The sequence below is a fragment of the Macaca thibetana genome, chromosome 7 (assembly GCF_024542745.1).
Source record: "Macaca thibetana thibetana isolate TM-01 chromosome 7, ASM2454274v1, whole genome shotgun sequence".
NCBI classification, from domain to species: domain Eukaryota; kingdom Metazoa; phylum Chordata; class Mammalia; order Primates; family Cercopithecidae; genus Macaca; species Macaca thibetana.
Genome location: NC_065584.1, coordinates 81,290,239 through 81,314,568, shown reverse-complemented (window position 1 = coordinate 81,314,568; position 24,330 = coordinate 81,290,239). Strand labels below are relative to the sequence as shown.

General features: G+C 32.8%; 1 protein-coding gene across 7 annotated transcripts in view; it reads right to left on the bottom strand.

The window, feature by feature from the left end:
* The window catches only part of NOVA1 (NOVA alternative splicing regulator 1), a 464,491-nt gene that overhangs the window by 17,017 nt on the left and 423,144 nt on the right, over positions 1-24,330 (bottom strand). For 5 of the 7 annotated variants that reach the window (XM_050799748.1, XM_050799754.1, XM_050799750.1 and 2 more), the window contains 2 exons: positions 24,032-24,198; positions 15,720-15,791 (listed from right to left, as the gene is read on the bottom strand). In XM_050799748.1, coding sequence (XP_050655705.1) covers positions 15,720-15,791; positions 24,032-24,198 — 239 coding nt within the window. The remainder of the gene's footprint in view (positions 1-15,719; positions 15,792-24,031; positions 24,199-24,330) is intronic. The other 2 variants (XM_050799749.1, XM_050799751.1) reach the window with 1 other exon arrangement.

The following is a 24,330-nucleotide window of genomic DNA, read 5'->3' as shown; positions in this document are numbered from 1 at the left end:
AATAACAAAGACTGATTCAACGACAGACCATGTATGGTGATCTTATAGGATTATAATGGAGCTGAAAAATCTCTGTCACCTAGCGACATTGTAACCCTTGTTAACGTCCTATCACAAAGCGTTACCCATATGTTTGTGGTGATGCTGGTGTAAACAAACCTACTGTTCTGCTAGTTGTACACAAAGTATTGCCCATACAATTGTGCACAGTACATAAAACCTGATAATGATGATAAACGACTGTTACTGGCTTATATATTTACGACACTATACTTGTTATCATTATTCTAGACTGTATTCCATTTACTAATTAAAAAAGAAAAGTTAACTATAACACAGCCTCAGCCAGGTCCTTTAGGAAGTAATCCAGAAGAACACATTGTCATCATAGGAGAGGATAGCTCCATGTGTATTACTGCCCCCAAAGATCTTTCAGTGGGACAAGATGTGGAGGGGGAAGACAGTGGCACTGGTGATACCATCCCTGTGTAGGAGTAGGCTAATGTGTGTCTTAGTTTTGGTGTCCTAGTTTTTAATTAAAAAGTTTTAAAAGTAAAACAAAATGAAAATAAACTAAATAGAAAAAAAGCAACAAACAACCCCACTAAAAATGGGCAAAGGACATGAACAGACATGCCTCAAAAGACAACAAACATGTGGCCAACATATATATGAAAAAATTTTCAACATCACTAATTGTTAGAGAAATGCAAATCAAATCCACAATGAGACATCATCTGACATCAGTCAGAATGGTTATTAAAAAGTCAGAAGATAACAGATACTGGAGAGGTTGCAGAGAAAAGATAACACTTATATTTTACTGGTGGGAATGTAAATTATTTCAGCCACTGCAGAAAGCAGTGTGGAGATTTCTCAAATAACGTGAAACAGAACTACCATTTGACCCAGCAATCTCACCGCTGGGTATATATCCAAAGGAAAATAAATCACTTTACAAAAAAGACACATGTACTAGTATGTTCATCACAACACTATTCAAAATAGCAAAGACATGGGATCAACCTATATGCCCATCAACGGTGGACTGGATAAGTAAAATGTGATATATACACACTATGGAATACTATAAAGTTGTAAAAAAGAAGAAAATTATGTCCTTTGCAGCAACATGAATGTATCTGGAGGCCAAATTAATGCAGAAACAGAAAGCCAAATACTGATTGTTCTCTTTTTTTTTGTTTTGTTTTTTTTTTTTTTTTTTTTTTTTTTTTTTTGAGACGGAGTCTGGCTCTGTCGCCCAGGCTGGAGTGCAGTGGCCGGATCTCAGCTCACTGCAAGCTCTGCCTCCTGGGTTCACGCCATTCTCCTGCCTCAGCCTCCCGAGTAGCTGGGACTACAGGCGCCCGCCACCTCGCCCGGCTAGTTTTTTGTTTTTTTTTTTTTTTTAGTAGAGACGGGGTTTCACCGTGTTAGCCAGGATGGTCTCGATCTCCTGACCTCGTGATCCGCCCGTCTCGGCCTCCCAAAGTGCTGGGATTACAGGCTTGAGCCACCGCGCCCGGCCTGATTGTTCTCTCTTATAAGAGGAAACGAAACATTGAGTAAACATGGACATATAGATGGCAACAATAGACACTGGGACTCCCAGAGGGGAGAGGTTGGGAGGAGGAATGGGTTGAAAAACCACCTATTGAGCACTATGCTCACTATCTGGGATCATTCATACACCAAACCTCAGCGACATGCAAATTACTCATGTAAAATTACCCGAACCTAAAACAAATGCTGAAAGGAAACAAGAAAAAAGTGTACAGAATAAGGAAAAAGAAAATATTTTTGGACAATATATTAGTGTTTTAAGCTAAGTGTTTAAAAGTCAAAGAGCCAAAAAGCAAAAACATTAAAAAATATATGAAGCAAAAAGTTATACTAACCTAAGGTTAATTATTAAAGAAAGTTCATTTTTATACAATTAGTGTGCCCTAAGTGTACAGTGTTGATAGTCTACAGTAAAGTACAGTAATGTCCCAGGCCTTTACATTCACTCACTGCTCAATCACTGACTCACCCAGAGCAATTTCTAGCCTTGTGAATTCTATTCATGGTAAGTTCCCTATACAGGAGTATATTATATTATATTACATATTATACATGTATTATATATATAGGAGTACCATTTTTTAACTTTTATTCTGTATTTTTAATATTGTTAATGTACTTTTTTGTTTTGATATGTTTAGCTATACAAATAGTTAATATTGTGTTAAACTGCCTGCAGTATTATTAAGGTAACATGCTGTACAGATTTGTAACCTAGAAGCAATAGGTTATACCAAGGGCCTAGGTGTGTATTAGGCTATACCTTCCAGGTTTGTGTAAGTACACTCCATGATGTATGCACAATGACAAAAACACCTAATGCTGCATTTCTCTGAATATATCCCTGTCATTAAGCAAAGGACTGTAAAATATGCATGACCATAAAATAGTGAGTTGATAAATGACAGAAAAGAACATCTAGAAAATATTTTAAAATTTTTAAGTAGAAAAATTCAAAATCAGGCCGGGCGCGGTGGCTCAAGCCTGTAATCCCAGCACTTTGGGAGGCCGAGACGGGCGGATCACGAGGTCAGGAGATCGAGACTATCCTGGCTAACACAATGAAACCCCGTCTCCACTAAAAATACAAAAAAAAATTAGCCGGGCGTGGTGGCGGCGCCTGTAGTCCCAGCTACTCGGGAGGCTGAGGCAGGAGAATGGCGGGAACCCAGGAGGCGGAGCTTGCAGTGAGCCGAGATCGCGCCACTGCACTCCAGCCTGGGCGACAGAGAGAGACTCCGCCTCAAAAAAAAAAAAAAAAAAAAAAAAAAAAGAAAAATTCAAAATCATAGTTTTAAATGAAAATCATGCATCTAACCTGAATGCCTGTTTATAAAAAGCACACTTTATTTAGAAAATAAAGTTAATCTAGGAATAAAGAACTTTTTAAAAATTTGAGTTCTTTATGGTTTAATACTCTATGACATAACCAAACTAAATAAGATAACATTGGAAGTAAATGTCTCAACTATGTTTGAAAATCTATCTCTGTTTAAATTTATGTATCTAGAGAATTAAGTTATAAGGAAAACTTTCACAATTTGGATTTTTATTGTATCTTTATGCATTTTTGATTGTCATTTTTATCATTAAAATTAAATATTAGTTGAAAAGTCTGATGTCCCATATTTTTAAAATGATTTATTAAATTATAATTACAAGTATTTTATATTTACAGATTAGGTGAATTATATATTTCTTATTATTTTAATTTCACCAACAGTTTTCCTAAAAGCAATATTTATTTTAAAAAATAAACGCTTATATTTCAGTATCTTACTAGTAATGGGAGGTTGATTATTTACTATCCCAAATGACTGTCATTAAGAAAATGAAAATATTGGCCGGGCGCGGTGGCTCAAGCCTGTAATCTCAGCACTTTGGGAGGCCGAGACGGGCGGATCATGAGGTCAGGAGATCGAGACCATCCTGGCTAACACGGTGGAACCTGTCTCTACTAAAAAATACCAAAAAACTAGCCGGGCGAGGTGGCGGGCGCCTGTAGTCCCAGCTACTCGGGAGGCTGAGGCAGGAGAATGGCGTGAACCCAGGAGGCAGAGCTTGCAGTGAGCTGAGATCCGGCCACTGTACTCCAGCCTGGGCGGCAGAGCGAGACTCCGTCTCAAAAAAAAAAAAAAAAAAAAAAAAGAAAATATTATACATTATTATTTCATTAATACTTGACATAAATAACCATATAAACATTGATTTACATTTAAAAGGTTACTGAAGCACATCTGCAATTTAACAAACTATACTATTACAAAACTATATTCTTTTTATATATATGGGTGAAATAGTTCATTTATAATAGTTAATAAATCATATATAAGAATACACTAATTTTAAAACTTCTGTTACTTGGCTAAAAGCAATTCGAAGCCAGGTAATAAAAAGGAATGTTTTCTTTTTCAAAAATATTTTTAAATAGTAATTGAATAAGAAATATGAACGAAACCAAACACCAATAAAATGAATTATAAGGCATTAGATTCAGAATAAACGAAAATGATCAACTTATTGTCTCCTGAAAAATTCCTAATGATAAAAAATTAGAAAAAATAATAACCAAAAAGGCCAATTATAAATTTCTGAGGTCAAAAGGAAAAACACTTTTTTATTCCAAAGCGAGAAGGTATCAAACTCCCCAGTTTTGCAAAATTACTTTTATCTGAGAAAATAATGTGAACACATTCACGTATCTAAGCATTCTTTAAAAAAAAAAAGTTTAAAATAAACTTGATAACCATCAAATTTTGCTATTTTAGATATTTTCAATTTTATATGGCTTTGCTTGAAAAATGAAAAATTCTATTGAACTGTATACACACACAAAACAAGAAAATAAATACACATTGTGGAATAAGGAGACATTAAATGGTGTGGTTATATAAAGGCATGCATAATGTTCTGTCTTGAGAATATACTATGTGCAAGAATTACTGCAGCTATGGCTGCAGGGAAAACTTCCATGAAACAGAGAAACCACCTTTGCTTACTAAGTCGTCCAGAGAATCTTGCAAATCTACCTAATACGAGCCAATACTAGACACAGTATTCTATGCATTTTACCAATGCCTGAGCCATATATGGGATGTAAAATAAGGAATGTTACAGAGCAACTATTTCATTAACTCTTTTCCCTGATGTGTACTACTTTCTTCAATCTGAAAGTCTTAGGCTTTTCATAAACTTAAAAAGGCCTTCAGATAAAATCACACTTTTAAAAGGGATTTTGGGATGTCACATAACCTGGTATTTACTAAATACTGTGTTGTAATACTAACCTGAAAACATTAATGGTGTGCTGCTTTCAGTGGTATTGTTAACTTGCCCTAAGGGAGATTCGATTCCCATCACTGCTATGGATAATAGACTATCTACACTACAGCACACTAGCAAACTCTGAAGTCTGCAACAGAATGAATATGGGTAGGAAGCACTTATTTAATCATATCGATAATTTTTGGCAAGAATATTGCTAAACGACCTTAAAAACTCCTAATGTAGGCTGGGTTTGGTGACTCATGCCTGTAATCCGAGCACTCTGGGAGGCTGAGGCGGGCAGATCACCTGAGGTCGGGAGTTCAAGACCAGCCTGACCAACAGCCAACCAACATCTCTACTAAAAAACAAAACAAAACAAAAAACAAAATACAAAATTAGCCAGGCATGGTGGCTCATGCCTGTCATCCCAGCTACTCGGAAGGCTGAGGCAGGAGAATCTCTTGAACCTGGGAGGAGGAGGTTGAGGTGAGCGGAGATCGTATCATTGCACTCCAGCCTGGGCAACAAGAGTGAAACTCCATCTCAAAAAACAAAAACAAAAACACCCCCAAAACTCCTAATGTAATCTGCATATAAAAATCTCTAAGAGAACCTCTAACTCTATTTAGTAATAGTCAAAAGTATTAAGCTAAGGTTAATTTATTATCGAAAAAGATTTTTCTTTTTGTAAATTCAGTGTGCCCTGAGTCTATAGTGTTTATAAAGTCCACAGTAGTATACAATAATGTCCCAGACCTTCACATTCACTAATTATATCTAAAAGGATAATCATCCTTTGTATAATAATCCTTCATAGATTTAAGTTGTATTAATTAGTAAATCCCAACTAATCTCAATGCTGAAACTAATCCCTACGTATCAATTTTTGTACGAATTTAGTATTTTTCAAATCACAAAGTATGTATGTTGTTTCATGGTAAAGTCTTGATGAATTAACACTTGAAAAAAAGAGACAGTGTCACATAGTACACAATTATCAATTTATTATAAACTAATGTGCTCTTATCATATAAGTGTTTCCCAAACATTTCAAGAAGCTTCATGAAATATTTATCTGACTGTTCAAATATAGATGCAACATCTCATAATAGGTCTATTAATTATCTACATAGGTAATTTTGATGTAAAGCTAGGGTTGAGTATTTTTTATGTTTTAACTCTAAAGGATAAATAAAAATATTACATATATTACGCAATCATTTAATTTGGCATAACTTTAAAATATGAAGCAATTGCCACTCCCTTTGCCAGTCAGTAAGTGCTTCCTCTAGGCCTGAAGCCTCTCCCCAGTGAGCCTTCTTGACCTCAATAAAGCATCAAAAGAGTAGGAAATCAAGAAGCCAAGTAGCTTAAATGCACATGTAATGTCAAAGACAACCAGTTTTCCCCTTGGGAAATTACTGCTTTATCTTCCTTAAAACATTGCATATGCCACAACTGAAGTAAGGATTTTTTTTTTCCATTCTCTTTTGTATCCTCTGTTACATTTTAAAAACAAAGTAGAGATATAAGAAGTAAAATGTAGTAATTTTCATATTCTTTGTCATCACTCTAATAATACATGAACAAAGTTTTTTGACAGTTAAAGATAGGGCCAAATGTTTCTTAGCAACTTAATTTTCTTCATATTGTATGACACTATTCTAGGCTAGTTCATGCAGATCTAACTCAGCATTTTAAATAGCTTCACCACATACTATTCTGCAATATCAGAATTTATTTAATCACTCTCCAGTGATTAAGGGTGAAATTGCTTTCCAACTTCTATCACACATACATTCTTGTATTTGTTTCTATGTATTGGTGCAGTAAGTTTTACAGGATAGATCTCAAAAGCTGTAATGTTGTAGCATTTCTTACATCAACATTGTATGAGCATGTTTATTTCTTGTATCTTTGCCAGCACTTTAGATTTATAAACACACACACACATCTTGCATTTCTGATATGTGTATTATACACAAAGTTTTGTCTATCTGATTTAAAATAGTGCAATTGTGTGATGTTGATTGCAATTTCCCTGATAACTGGTGAGGTTAAACATGTTTTTATATCTGTATTGTACATTTCCATTCCCTCCTCTGTAAATTGCCTTTACATTTTTATATTGGGTTTTCATATGAACCTAGGAGTTCTTTGTATAGCCGAGATACTAATTAATTGTCACGTGTTCAACATATTTTTTGTTTTCTTTTGCTTATTAATGGTGTATTCTGCTATACCAAAAATAATAACTGTTTATATACTCAAATCTGGTAGCGTTTTATGTTTTGGATTTCCTTCTTGCTTAAGTCATCCTTGATTTCGTACACCATAATTTCAAATAGTCTTACAGTTTCAATCTTGAATGCATTGAGATTTATTTCTGCATATCGTCTGAGGTGGAAATTTATTTTCTTTCAGGTGGACAGTCAATATACCAGCACCATTTATAAAATAAAACATCCTTTTTAATAATGAATTAAAATTACACTTATATATTACTCTGGACCAGACAGTGTTCTAAATATTTCTCATGCATTCGTTCATTAAAAAGTCATGACAACTCTGCGAGGTAGGTGCCCACATTTTTCAACGAGAAAACACGCATGGCAAAATAAAAAATGTGGCCTCACACATTATAAACTTCGGACGTAACAAAGATTTGATTGGAAGCCAGGTATTATGGCTCAAGACCACAGTTCTCCAAATCCTTAGATCACACTGTTTTTTTTTTTTTTTTTTTTTTTTTATCATACATTAAGTTCCCATATATAGTCATGTGCTGCATAGTGACGTTTTCATCAATGGCAGGCCATATATATGGTGGTCCCATGAGATTATAATGGAGCTGCAAAGTTCCTATTGCCTAGTGATGTAGTAGCCAAAACATTATCTTTTCTATGTTTAGATATCTTTAGATATACAAATACCACTGTTACAATTGCTTGCGACATTCAGTACAGTAACATGCTGTATAGGTTTGTAGCCTAGGAGCAACAGGCTGTGTATTGTAATAGGCTATACCATCTAGGTTCATGTAAATACACTCTATGATGTTCACACAACAATATCGCTTATGATACTTTTCTCAGAACATATTCGTGATGCATGACTTTCCTTGGATCTATTTCAGAAATACCTATATACTTCATTTATCAATTGCATCTATTTGTATGTCACTTTTATTGTGACACATTTATAGTAAATTTTAATGCTGGGTGATCTCAGTATTACTAGTTTCTTGATAATTCTTTTATTAGTTGACTGATGATAATTATCAGGGATTTGTTCCTACATACATATTAAAATCATTTTCTCTCTCTCAAAACACAGAAAAATGGGAATATGATGAAAATCATGTTTATATTTTAATTTTAAAAGGATTGATATTTCTATATTAAATCTTCCCCACAAAAATTATAATAAGGCTATCCATTTATTAAGGGAGTGTTTCATGCCCTTATATAAAAATTATATATTATGTAATATGAATTTAGTGTTTTTGATTCAATTTATTTCTAGGAATGTTTGCAATTTTGATATGTATATGATACATACTAGGTTGAGCCACAGGAAATTACAATCAAATATCAGTAATTTCATAACTCTCATCCTAATGATAAGCAAAGCACATAAAATCTAATATACATAACAAAGTCAGTAAGTTCATTAAAAATGGATGTCATTATATTTCTAGGACCTTCTTATATATTTCTGATGAACATTATCTTGATATCACACAAACACAATACACTACGCACACACATATGCTGAAAGAAATATAAATTAATTTTTCTCTTTTTTTGAGATGGAGTCTAGCTCTGTTGCCCAGGCTGGAGTGCAATGGCGTGATGTCAGCTCACTGGAACCTCCGCCTTCCGGGTTCAAGCAATTCTCCTGCCTCAGCCTCCTGAGTAGCTGGGATTACAGGCGTGCGCCACCACACCCAGCTAATTTTTTGTATTTTTAGTAGAGACAAGGTTTCACCATGTTGGCCAGGCTGGTCTTGAACTCCTGACTTCAAGTGATCCACCTGCCTCGGCCTCCCAAAGTGCTGGGATTACAGGCGTGAGCCACTGCACCCGGCCCTAATTTTTATATTTTGTTGGAGAATTATGATAATATTTGTATTTGAGACAAGTGCCCAACTGGTTTTCAAATTAAATTGTGCTCTGAATACTGTAAGGCATGAAATAGACATCAAGCTAAGAAGGCTATGTTCTTTTAGCTTAACCTCTTCATTCAACTAAAATTATCCTTTTCTAGTTGGTTTACATTTTTAGAGAGAATTCTATGCAAAATTTCATTTCAAATATTGTAAAAAAAACAAATAATTTTAGAACATATAGATGTGTAAGTCTATTCTTTCAACTAATGCTAGTCATTCAACAAATATTTACTGAGGACCTATTATGTCCCAGGCAAGTGCTTCACATACATCAGAGAATAAAACAGAAAAAATCCCTATCCTCATGCAATTTAGTTTACTCAGAGAGTAAGAAACACAGTACACAATAAACATGATAAGAAGCCAAGTATACAGTATTCATGAGGCAATGGAACAAAGCTTAAAAAACAGCAAGACAAAGGGAATCAGGAGTGTGGCGGGAAGGGGGAGGCCAGGTTGCCATATAAGGAGGTCAGGTAAGTCCTAAGGAGAAGGTGAATTTTGAACAGACTAGAAAGTTATGAAGATGTTAGCCAAGCAGATCTCTATGATAAGAAAATTTCATGCAGAGAAAAGCAAGATAAAAATACTGAGGTGAGGGTATGCCCGATGTCTGCAAGGGGCAACAACTGTCAATGTGGTTGGGGCAACATAAGTGAGGAGGTGAGTGGCAGGAAATAGAGATAGTGTGGCAAAGGCTTTTTCTTATAAGTTAACTAAGGTCATTTTGAAGATGTTGACTTTTACTCAGTGAAATGGCAAACTATTTCAGGTGGCAGTAAACAAATAAAAAACTGACTTATTTTAAAAGGAACAGGTTAGGGGTAGTTTTTGGACTTATTGCACTTAAGATGTCAATTAGGGATGTAAGTGGAAAGACTGAGTGGGGAACTGGACATAGCCTGGAGTTTTGGGATCTGGTGATCACAAGTTATGTGGGGCCTGAAGCATATACTACTTTAGGGGACAACTTTGGGAAAACAAAATTTAAAATTCTGAACATAAAATTAGGTAATAAGTCTGCACATGTGAGGAATAATAAAGATTAAGCTTCTTTAGTTCATGGTTGCTATGGTTTGAATGTTTTTGTCCATTCCAAAATTCATGTGTTGGAAACTTAATCCTCAATGCAACAGTTTTGGGAGGTGGGGCCTTTTGGGAGGTGTTTAAGTCATGAGGACTTGATTAATAACACTACAAAATGAGCTTTCAGGAGTGAGTTTTCTCTCTTCTGCTCTTCAGCCATGTAGGAACACAGTGTTCATCCCCTTTTTGTACTTCTGTCTTCTGCGATTTCAAGACACAGCAAGAAAGCCCTCATCAGATGCCAGTGCCTTGATCTTGGACTTCCCAGCCTTCAGAGCTGTGAGAAAAAATGTTCTGTTCTTTATAAATTACCATCACAGGTATTCTCTTACATCAGCACAAAATGGACTAAGGTAACAGTACATTTGTCCCACAACGGAGACATAAATTTTGCAGATGTCAGCACATAAAAGCCAAGGTAATAGAGAAAGACAAAGAATTAAGACTCAGAAGAATTCCCAAGTATTGAGACTTGGAGCACTTCATCATTAAGTATATAGAAATAAGAGAATAAACTAGCAAGGATTCTGAGAAGAAGCAAAGGGGAACCATGCAGGAGGAAAACCAAAAGTGTGTAGTATCCTGGAAGTCAAGTAAAGAAAGTATACCAAGGAGGTGGAAGAGATAAATTTTAAAAAATATTGTTGGTAGGTAAAGTAATATGTAGACTAAGAACAGACTACTGGAATTAGCAAAGTGCTCATCATTGATGTCTTTGGCAAAGAGTTTTGGTGGAATGGGGGAGGCAAAAATTTGAGCGAAGTGGCTTTAAGAATGGGAATACCAACACTGGGAAATAGAGTAGAGGTAACACTTTCGTAAGCTTTACTACAAAGGAGTAGAAGAAACAGGGCATTAGCTGGTGGGGGAAGTGACATGAAGAAAGTTTTGTTTGGCTTTCTAAGATGACAGAAAAAACAGTTGCACACTGATGGGAATGATTCTGTAGAGAGCAAAAACTTGACAGAAAAAGGAGAGAGAAGGTAGAATTGATGAAGGAAAGTTCTTGAGTAAAGGAAGAATGTTTAATGGACAACTGAAATGAATGGTTTTAGACAAGAGCAGGGAAAATCTACCTACAGTAATTGATGAGAAGGCAGACTATGTGGGTATAAATGCTGCTTCATTAAGTAGTTGTTGGTATGAGTTTGTGGAAGTTCACTTTTGATTGCTTCAGTTTTCTCAGCGAAGTAGGAAAAGAAGTAAGGTCATTAGCTGGGAGAGTATAAAAAACAAGAAACATTGTGGGGGTTGTGGGAGGGACAATTCTTGGAAAACTTCCATGATCTCTACCCACTGGCGTTACAACCTGTACAATCTTCTCCCCTTGAGTGTGAGTGGGACACATGATTTACTTCTCACTATAAGAATATGGAAAAAATGATGCAATGTCATTAGCATGATTAAATTATGTTGTAGGGTAAAGGAGGTAAGAAAGTTACTCCTGTGATTTGCTTCAATATATAAGACTCCATTTTTGCTGGCATACAATGGAGAGAGATTCTCCTAATGGACTTGCATGAAGCAAACAGCCAAGTTTTGATGGCCCTGTGGAGAGGGTCATGTGGCAGGTAACTGTGGGTGGCCTCTAGAATCTGAGAATTGCCTGTAGCCAACAGCCAGTTATAAGTTGTGGCCCTCAGTGAAACAGCTTAAAAAAAAAAAAAAAAAAAAAAAAAAAAAAACCCTCACAAAAACTGAACGCTGCCAACAACCAACAACCTGGATGAACAGGGAAGCATATTAGTCAAACCTATAGAAGAGATTGCAGCCCAGCTGACACTGATTACAGCCCTGTGAGGTCACAAGCAAAGGGCTCAGCCTGCCTGGCTTAAATCATGCCTGGGCTCTTGACCTACAGAAATTATAAGAATATAAATGTGTGTTGCTTAAGCCATTAAGTTTGTGTTAATTTGTTTTACAGCAATAGAAAATTAATACAGTATTGAAAAGAGAGGAGAACTTGTGAAATAGTCATCTAGAGAATAAGAAAGTCAATGAGCTTATGAATGACAGAATTAAGAATCTATTTGTGACTTGTGGTCATGAATTTAAAGTGAGACAAATTATTTTTATTTTTATTTTTCTGTAGCCACAGTAAGGGTACTATATATCAGCTACCTATTTTCATGTGTTTTATACATTTTGATAAATGCTTATAATTTCAAACTTATCAGTAAATAAACAAATGTTTATAAACACATATTTCTGAAATCATTCTCTTATTTTTTCATGAAATTTCAGAAAAATTCCAGGAGAGCTAACAAGAAGGACTAAGATTAAAACCAAAATTTAATTTTTGGTACCACTGATTAACCAAACCATTTTGTTGAATCTTAATGGAGTGACTAAGTAACTTAGTATTAATAACTTAGAACTGATTGAACACTACTGATTCTGTTTAAGTTTTATTTGAAAGTTTAAACATGTTGCTTTAAAGAATCTGATCTATTTACTGTATCTTTATATCTGCTTTGTATTTAAAATTCCATATGTAGAAAAATATCAAACTTGTACCTTACAATATACAACACATGTACAGAAGAAGTTGTCAAACTGGTAGTTCTTATAACTTTTCTTTTTCAGTAGGGGAAGAAGAGCAATTTTATGTACTTTTAGGCAACAAGTAACTGAGTACTCTTTCTAGAAAATAATTGTAAAGTAGTTTAAAGGAGACAGGCTTTAATTACAGAAATATTTTAGACTTGAAAAAACAGCCAATACTAATACTAGAATCTTTCCAAAGGCAAAACTCAAAAGCTTTAATAAGCTATTTGCTTTATTATTTACTATGTTAAAGAATAATCCTTTTCATTATCACTTGACAGATAAGAAATTAAACATAACCTAAAATTTATATGATGCTTGTTACATTCAAGACACTGTTCTAAGAAGAGGTTAATTGTTCTTCACTTCTTATGACAACTCTATGAGGCGATATTATTTGAATTTCACTGATGCGAAAACTGAGAATTAAGGTAACACACAAGACTGGAGATCAGTGGCATGATCATGGCTCACTGCAGCCTTGAACTCCTGGGCTCAGGCACTCCTTCCGCCTCGGCCTCCAGGTAGCTAGGATTATAGGCAAGTGCCACTGTGACCAGTTAATTTTCAAATGTATACATTTTTAGAGACAGGGTCTTGGCTATGTTGCCCAGGATGGTCTAAAACTCCTGGCCTCAAGTGATTCTCCTACCTCGGCCTTCCAAAGTGTTGAAATTACAGGTGTGAGCCACCATGCCATCATTTCATAAGACTTCTCATATAATAGTCTTTCAGTTTTAAGGAGGAAATTATTACAGGACAACACTGTAGTCAGAGTATGTCAGTCTGACCTATGGAAACGTGTTAAGGGGTCTCAAGGTTAATAAAGTAAAATTCGGTATGTACTGAAACATGTCATCATTTTTAAAAGAATAAAAAGTATTTTTAAATATTGGAAATGCAGATCAAACTTACTCCTTGAATAGTTTTCTGTGTTTTTTATTTTTGGTTTTCTGAATATTGACAATCCATTAGTTCTTTTTATTACAAATAGCTTAAGATGATCATATTAGAACCTATTTTCTTATCTTGTTTATACACTTCCAGATATAAGTCAGTATAGCAAAGCTATATTAATTGGGACTATTGACAAGAAACAAATGAACAACAAAAAATACATTTCCTTCTGTCCTACCACATGATTAGAATCTACTGGAAAATACTGTTGGGGAAAAAGTAATTATAAACTATTAATAATATGAAAGATTGATGATTACAATTCTTTCTATGAATTACAGATTTTGTTTTGTTCTTCTCTTATATCTTGCTTCATGATATCCAGGAGATATTATGCTTCTTTGTACAAGAACAGAAGAAAACAGAGTATAAGTAACAATATAACAGAGTATAGTGGACAGAATATAAAATTACAAATGACTTATTTCAAAATAGCAAAACTTAGATTTGGCAAGCACTTTATCTAGAGGGTAAAAATATAATATTAGTAAACTTAAATATATAATTAGCCTTTTAAGAAACCATTTTATAAAGATTCACATGCTCTTATAAGAATAAATGAAAGAAAATACAAATTTAGCTTCAAAGGCAAAATTATTAAGGAGATTTTCTCTTCTAGATCCAGGGATTTTTACCTTGAGAAAAATCATTCGTTTTATTTTTAATGTGGTTGTGTTTGTCATGTTTACATTTGGAAAAGACGGAATGATAAAGTACAAAAGAAATATTAAAAACATAAAATCAGTTGTTTTCCTAAAAGGTTTTTACACCATACAATTAAAACTCAGTAAAAGATAAGGTATGTAGAGTAAAAATGTAAGTATACTTTTAAACCTCATGCATTTATAATACAAGCTTGATTGTCACTTTATGTAATACCATTTCCTTCAAAGAGAAGTGTTGGTTTTTACCACGGGAGATGTGTACTTTACTAACCAATTTATTGGACCTAAAAATGTTTGCATTATAAAATACTTTTGTTTGAAGGGAACGCTATTGTATAAAATGAAAATCAAACCTGTAATATAAAATATCATCCTAAATATCAGTTTTGCTTCCAGTTATTATATTTAAATCTTTCTTCAGGTTGCAAAAGTATTAGGATCAACAAATCAGCAAAATAGTTCTGATAGTCTTATATTAGATAATACGAAAAAATCACATTTAATATATTTAGCAAATATAGTTCAAAGTTAATAATTTGTTAGTCAACTATATGAAAAATATATTAAACAGATAAGCCTTTATTTAATATTTAAATAACCCCATAAAGCCTTTTATTATTAAAAAAGCAAAAATATTAAAGAAAATAACATTTCTCACCTAAATGAAGCTCAACTCAGACAAAATAAAAATGTGTTTAATAATTTTAATAAATATATTATTCAACATTTGTCAAATTAAAGTACAGTATGACTCTGAATTACACAAATATTTTAGATAATCTTCTTATATTTGTCAAAAATAACCACATTTTTGAAGAATGACCTACAAATAGTACCAAAACAATCATAAATCAAACTAATAAAATATATTCTACTTGCAAAGTTTGTCAGTCGAGCAATGAAAATGCTTAGAATTTTCTCCTGAGTTGTTAAACATTAAAATTACCACAAATACCAATTTTCAATTCTTTTAGATTGTTAGAAATGCTTTTCATCAATAGTTGAAAGTTGTTTACATAATAAGGCATGTCTCAAATAAAAAGCAAATAAAATTGCGTTCACTTTTAAAGATATACCTTTGCTCAATTTATACATTTATTTTTTACATATATGATATCCTTAACTTACACATGAAAAATTCTAGGAAGATACAATAAGGGAAATTAAAAATACCAATTCAATAAATAGCCTTCAGAGCTCCATTACGTAGTCACAATTTTAAAGAAAAATAATAAAAAATTATAGTAGTTTAATATCTGAATATAGTATTTGTTATCTAAAATTAGAAATGCATACAAAATTTTAGAAATAATTGATTTTTCTTTCTTAGGTTATTTGGAATCTGATTATGGTGCATATATGTGAATGAACGAATAAATCCTTAACCCACCATTATCTTTTTCTCCAGTTTGCAGGCAATCACCCGTGAAAAGTATGGTGTAGATGACAGGATGATACTGTACCTGATTAGCTCTGGAGGTGGTCATGGGATCAGATGGAGAGGACTTGGTGGTAGTTGGGGAAGATGGCAATGTCTGGGAAACAAAGCAGTTCAGGAGCAAATCAACCTTTATAAGCCTTAAACTGATTATTTAAATAAAACAAAATAAAATAAAATGTAATATAACGAGAACAAAATCCTATGAACAAATTTTTCTCCTATTCATTTGAATTTAATGGATTTTAACATCAATTAAGTAACTAATGCATGTAAACATGCATGCATAAGCATGTAAAAATAAATTCATGACTTGAAATCATGATGGTGACTGATAAAAAATTCACATGAGTACTAAAAGTATCCTGATCATATTCATGAATAATAGTTTCATTTCTTTCCCTCTTGTTTTCTTGAGGGAAAAGAGATGTAAAAAAAAAAAAAAAAAAAAAAAAAAAAAAAATTCAAGAAGTTCAATGAATAAAACCAAAAGAGTCACTTTCCTATCAATGAATACAGTCAGAGATTTGAAGAAGTGGTGAAATGAAGTTTACTTTGGCATAAAATTATCCACCTACTTAATATGTTGAACATCACCAACAAGTTGATTCCACATGAATTTAGGGATCCATACTTAAAAGCAATTAAATGTGAAGTTCTGAGTTCTTAATATCACATTATCTTCTAAAATATTAATTTTTAATAAATTTAAGGCCCGTCTGAAAATGTAAACATTAACCTCATATTAATAAACAGGTAACTAATAGCATTCTAACAAAATATCATAATATTTTTATCATTTATCCTAAAGAGTAAATTTAATATAGATGAAGAGTATAATATAGCATCATCAGCTGTGTTAAAAATAAACACAAAAATGTTAGGAATCATATTTATTGGTCACTTCACTTCTAAACATATACACTTACTATATACATAATATGTTATATAAGGCCATCTACACATGTTGAACAATTCATTAAGATATTTTAAAAAGTTCTTATGTCTAACAGAAAAACCTTAAAAGTGTAAGATGTTAAGAATGTTTTTAAGTGTCATACGTTCATTAAGCAAAATAGCATTGCTTATGTTACATCCTCAATAGATAATATTTCTAAGTAGGTAAAATGGGATATGTTTTTATATTAAAGATACAATTGTATATGGGCATTATGTTTTACATTATATTAATATATTTTTGTCAAAATTACTCAGATATGAGCAAAAGCATAACTTTAAAGGTTCAGCAGTGTCAGGAAAAGCAGATGAAATTACTTGAAGTCATATTTTTGCATTTAACATTTCAAAAGTTGTAATTTGGGTACAATAAAGCCATTAAGAGTAAAAAAAAAAAAAATAAGAAATTAGCAGGCTTCTGGTTAATTCACTGTCCTCCAGTAACAAAATACTACTGGTTCTAACATCATACCATGTTTTATATAGTCCACTCCTCAAATAATTTCCGATTCTTCTAAAGTTAAAACCTAAATACTTCTAGGAAGGCTACAACTAATAGTGAGTCAAACCAAGATTTTTACCAAATCATATTAAAAAAAGGGGTAGGGGAACTATAGTAATCAGTAAATCCTCAAAATTTTAAAAAGTTTTACATCTTTTATTTTCTATTTTTGTTTTTTTAAAATTAATTCTTGCTATTTCTCAAGAGAGATTTCATTTTCAATAATTAAAAAATTCCATAGTATTTTATTTTCCATGCAATACTATGCTGAGACATGTGCTAATGACTCCATGCTAAGATTTGTTCTATGAATTGAATAGTAAAGGTTTTATTTTTCTACCGTTGGTTACAACTGTTCCTACAGAGGATACCTGGGAGGAGTTAACATACATGTAAAAATCTGTTCTGTACTAATCTCAGATGAATAATGAGTCTGGTGACTAAGTATGTGTTAAATAAATCTAGAGATCATTTCTCCCAATATAGCTTAGAATCCATGTTGATTAACCTACAGAAGCATGATTCTATGTGTGTTGAGTTCTTCTATTTCCATTAGAAGTACTATCTAATGGAAAATCATTCTGAAGTACTATAGGTTTTATATGACATCCACCTTGTCTTGGATACAAATTCTCAACAAGGTCTTAATTGCTAAGAACTATGTAGAAAAAGTTTAATTGCAAATTAAACTTTTAATTAAAATTAAAATTTAATATCAAATCACTCAGAATTTGTAATCACTTAGATTAATATGATCTTCTGTCAATTTTTATTGCCTTTCTGTTTGGCATATATATAAAATATTGGACATGTATTAATAATTGATACAACTTACATTCATCTAAATTGTCCTTAATAATTGTGATGCTGTTTCTTTTCAACAAGAATAAAATCAATGATTTTAAATTTCTAGATAATATTAATGTGCTTAAGATAATTAAAATTTTGGTTGGTAAACATCATAATCTGTTAAGAGGTTACATTTTAATATATTTAATAAACAAGTAAAAATTATGCAAGTTTGGGTTTCAAGTTATAAGACTGTTGAAATGTTACAGTAAGTTGTCTCTATATTTTCTTACTTTAAATTCTTAAAACAATGAAAATGTAATGAAATAAAGATGCGACAAGTTTTCCAGCTATTATTCATAAAAATACTTTTAAGCACAAAAGGATCCCTGCTTCATAAATTCAACTTATAACAATAAAAATATTCTGGAAAGTTTCATTTCAGTTGATCGTTTTTTAAATACTAGGAGAAAAAGTGTTCTCATAAACAGCTAAATGTAAATATACTAAAGTAGTACTTGTAAAAGATTATTAAATCAATGGAACAGGTGTGATAGTTGTTCTCAACCATATAGATAAAACCATACAGATTTTTTTTTTTTTTTTGAGACGGAGTCTCGCTGCGTTGCCCAGGCTGGAGTACAGTGGCCGGATCTCAGCTCACTGCAAGCTCCGCCTCCCGGGTTCACGCCATTCTCCTGCCTCAGCCTCCTGAGTAGCTGGGACTACAGGCGCCTGCCACCTCACCTGGCTAGTTTTTTTGTATTTTTTAGTAGAGACAGGGTTTCACCCTGTTAGCCAGGATGGTCTCGATCTCCAGACCTCGTGATCCGCCCGTCTCGGCCTCCCAAAGTGCTGGGATTACAGGCTTGAGCCACCGCGCCCGGCCCAGATTTCTTATAAAACAAAAATCCATTAAGAAATATTTCAATGTACATTTGTACATTCAATAAATGTACAAATTTTTTATTTCCTTAATATTTTATTTTCTTCTTATTATTATTATGTTATACAGACAGGGTCTCACTTTGTTGCCCAGGCTGGTCTCAAACTCCTGGCTTCAAGCAATCCTCTGCCTTGGCCTCCTAAAGTGCTGAGATTACTGGCAAGAGCTACTGCCCCTGGCCTGTTTCCTTAACATTTTATAAGCAAACTGTTTACATCCATTTACTGTGCAGAGTTAAAACTTAGCGGTTTAATGTTAAATATCCTTTAGTAAAATTTCTGATATACATCATGAAGATGTAATTAACTGAATATCCACATAACATTATATATTGATGTATTAGTTAGAACAAAGTACACATTCCTACGAAATTTTTTTTCTACATTTTTCAAATAATGAATGTGAAGGACAGTCATTTCTTAGCGCCATTTTTTCTTTCAAATGGAAAAGCATAATATATATTTTATCTACATTACTTGAATGGCTGTTGAATAATTCTTTAGACATTGAAGGGTGAAAATACTTATTACAGAAAAATTACCAACAATTTTAAAACAGTGGATCTTTTGGAATAAAGTTTTTTTAAAAATCAAGAATTTAACAGTAGGTACTTAATTAAATGTAGACATAACTGGGCTTTTGGAAATAAGTTCAAAATTATTACAAATTATGAGATGAATTCTTGTTAACAAATGACAGTTTTGCTGGGCCAGATAATATTATTATTAATAAACACTGTAATAAACAGAGCTTGCTTTCAAGCAAGTCTGCAGTAATAGACTGTCAAGAACCTCTGATATTTATAGGCAAAGTGAAAACAGCAGAGAACAAATCTCCATTGTAATTCAAAATCTATTACTAGTGAAGTAACATTACTGAAGTAATCACCTTCCCAAACCCCTATTTTGTGTTGTTAAATAAATCTGTATACTGTATCATTTGTATACATACTGTACCAAAATGAATAAAATATTTAAATATGTAACTGTCATCTTTAGTTTTTAATTTCTGACAAATATCCTCCTTTTTTCCCAACAAGCGAACTGTCTTCCAGCATCCAAACTAGTCAATTCACAGTTCTCTTTTTCCTATGAATAGCTGTACCTACAAGCACTCTAAGAGCCTGTTTGGATTTTTAGTGCAAGACAGAACAAACCGCATAAGTGACTTCTTTTTATTCCCCCACAATCTTCTAGATAAATTAAAAGGGCTCTTTAGGAAAATGTTTGGCAAATCTGTATTCCATAGGATGCCCTTTGACTGGACAACAAAGGTTTTTCATTATCTGGCTCCATACTATCTATCTAACATTAATTCCCTCTCAACTGCAACATAAATGCCCCACTTCTGCCAATACAGTCTCCTTACTATTCAACAAATATGATACTCTTCACTCCAAATTCATATCGTTTCACCTTCCTAAAATAAATGTTTTTCTTTCTTCTCCTCTAATTAGGCTATTCCTATACATTCTTCAAGGTCCAGTCAAGTTTTCATCTATTTACAAGACTATTAACTGTCACTCTGGCCTGTATTTCTTTCACATGGCTCTGATTTTTTTTTTTTTTTTTTTTTTTTGGAGACGGAGCTTCGTTCTTGTTGCCCAGGCTGGATTGCAATGGCATGATCTCGGATCACTGCAACCTCCGCCTACCGGGTTAAAGCGATTCTCCCGCCACAGCCTCCCTAGAAGCTGGGACCACAGGCATGCGCCACCATACCCGGCCACCATACCCGGCTAATTTTGTATTTTCAGTAGAGATGGGGTTTCTCCATGTTGGTCAGGCTGGTCTCAAACTTCCGACCTCAGGTGATCTGCCTGCCTCAGTCTCCCAAAGTGCTGGGATTACAGGCGTGAGCCACAGCACCTGGCCACGCCTCTGAATTTTTATAGCATATTGTATATATTATAGTTTTGGTATATTAATACAATTTTATTTATTTTTTTTTTCTTTTGAGATGGAGCTTTGCTCTTGTTGCCCAGGCTGGAGTGCAATGGCACGATCTTGGCTCACTGCAAGCTCCGCCTCTCGGGTTCAAGCCATTCTCCTGCCTCAGTCTCCCGAGTAGCTGGGACTACAGGCGCCCGCCACCATGCCCGGTTAATTTTTTTGTATTTTTAGTAGAGACGGGGTTTCACTGTGTTAGCCAGGATGGTCTCGATCTCCTGACCTCGTGATCCGCCCGCCTCGGCCACCCAAAATGCTGGGATTACAGGCGTGAGCCACCGCAACCGACCTACAATTTTAATTTTTATAAGTTATTTTAAGTATTTATCTCACAAACTGGTCTGCAAGGGCAAGGGCTACAATTTAGTATATTTTGCTACTTACTAAGAAAGCATTTAGTAAATTCATAATTATTCATGTCAATGAATAATGAACAAACAAATTAACAAGTGCTATTTTTGTCAATTTATCATGATAACAGTAAAATTCTTTGGGTTAAATGAAATATTTTTGATATCTTACTTTGATTTTTTTTAAATACAAGAGAATTCTTTAAATGTCCGTAGCCACTTCTTCCCTGATGTAGCTTTTAGAAAAAAATACATATATGAATTAAGAATTAAATATTCCACAAGATCTAATATATCAAGTTACATATAAGGCTGTTGTGTTAAATTTCATTATTCTAGTATATGAAAGACTTGAGAGACCAGTAGGCACTACTTTCCCAAGAAATTATACTTGTCTGAGAACCCACTCAGTAAATAAGGGCAGTTTTCAACTGGGTAAAATACCTAGTTCATTCAACTTACTTAGTTTAAAACATACATAAGCAACATACAAAATATATTTTAATCTATTCTATTGCAAAATGATTTTAGACATAATTATTTTATACTGAATAACAGCATAATTTTTCAGAAGTAAAATTAAGGTCATTTAAATTTATATACTTATTATTTAGAGAATAATCCAGCAAAGAGTACTACATTGGTAAAACTGGATACCTAGAAAGTCAGAGAATCCCAGACTTAGAGCAAAAGGTCTGACTGATTTATAATATTTTGGAAATACATTTCACTGCTTTACTTGATTTTCAAGTAAAATTTTCAACTTTTATAATATAAAGAAAATATGTAAGTGTTAAATACAATGTCCTATTAGAGTTAGTGTTGTCTTTTTAATAAATCCTTTTAAATGATACACTGTCACATACATTATTGATTACATGAAAATATTAAATAACCAATAATACTTTTAATTCCATGAATACCTACAGGGCTTACAAATGGATGCAAATACACAAACGTCAATAAATCATTATTATTTTTTATACTTATCTTGAATTTAAATAACATTATCCAAAAAGGCAAATAAAAATAAAGCAAATATTTTAAAATTCTAGTCTTCATAAATCTATACTGGCACTGGATATATGATAGCCTGCAAATCTCATACTGCCATATAGAAAACTGGAATTGTAACAATGATTCATAGACCATTATTTGGTGGTATGAGATATTTGTTCTTATAAAAAATAATAATTCATATCAGTATCCTGAACATATTGTCAATGGTATCATACTACTAAATTTTATGTTTTACTTAGAAAAAAATCAAGATATTGGCTTATATCCCTAAATGTTTGAATTTTCTCAAAGAAATTAAAAAGAAAAGGAGAAACTTACAGGCTGGATTAAGGCAGAAAGCCAACAGACCTTATACTTCAGTGCTTATTCTGTAAACTCTTAGCCCCAGGTGATTTTAACCCAAGTCTTTAACTATACTTCTACTTTTAAGCTCTGGATAAAGTCACAGTATTACTTTCAAGAATTCAGTCTTCAAACTATTCTTTGTATTCACTGAGGGTAAAAAAAATAAACACAACTATAAATGGCTGTGAAAAATAAAATATCCACTGATATTTACAGCTTTAAAATATTTATATTCTCTCATGTATACATTAAGGGATACTTCTTTTAAGACTTATGAAGGGTATAAACTGAACCATTTGACATTGACAACAAGTATAATATGAATACTTTTGTATAGAATAACAACTACCTACTCATGATTTAAACATAAAGGGACTTTTTAAAAAAAAGTAATTAGTATAAAATTAGACATTAGTCTATAATTTGAAAATATATTACCTAATTATCAATTTCTATGTTTATATTATTCAATATTATATTTATCTATATATTGCTAAAATTGTAAGATTCATAACACTGTTCAGTATAAGAATACTTTTTAAATTCAGAAACATGAAATTAATAAGACTTTGAGCTACATTTCAAATTTATTACAATGAACATGAGTATTCTGTAAATTAAATATTCTGTGAATTAATGAAGAGTAATACATTTGTTTTGAAGCCATAGTCTGTGATAGTAAAATTAAGTCACAAATTAAGATACTAATTATAAAAGGGCAAAGGTAGAAACAATAATTATGAACATAATAAATTTATAGATGTAAAAGAGTTTACGGTGGAAGAATCCACCTTACTTAACATGAAATAATGTCATTTTCCCCCTACATCATGTCAGCCATTACTCAATCTTAAAAACTCACATGAGTTTTTCCCAAGTATATTTTTTTTACAAAAAATCTCATACATTAAAAATGAACACTGGCCCTTTATGACATATGTTTAAATACTACATAAGTTACACAAAACACAATAACTGATTTGTAACAAACAACTGTATGATAGGTACATAAATTTACTATACATTTTTTTGATAAAATATATAGAACATGACAATAACAGGAGCCTCTATGCATAATAACTATCCTGAAAACTACAAATATCACTAAAAATAGGGTATTAGAAATTTTGAATGTGTCATTGCAGTACTTATACTTTATTTAAAAAGTGATATAATTTTAAATAGATTCAATTCCTATAAATTAAGTTTGTGTCCATAAATTTAAAAAGGGCAATCACTAAGAGTCACATAAGTGTTCCTCAATGTAACACTAATAAATGAATAATTCAATTGATCAATAAATTAATTGATCAATCTAAGGATGAGACCTTGATAGTCTTTAAATAACTAAATGACAACTTGGTATGTTTTATGTATGCTTAAAATAAAAGTTTTATGCTAAGACTTTAAGGCTTCTTTTGTAAGGAACTTATACTATGCTGTGGATATTTCCCTTTGATTTCTCAACTAAACACTCACTTGTTTGATGCGATCTGGATTAACGGTGGTCTGGGGTTGTAGAATGCTGACTGGTTCTGTCTTGGCCACATTTTGGGGCATTTCTCGAATTTTTTCTGCAATGAATCCATGAACTGCATTCAGTGCTTCAACTGTTCCCTGGATCAAGCACACTCGCTCAGTAGTACCTGTGGATAAAAGATTGATTTTCAGAAAATATTCCATATTTTGCATTAAAAAAACTCTGAAAAAGGATGATATCATAATGCCAAAAAAATGTAAAATGCAGAACTCTAATTTAAAAACATTTAATTGCACCA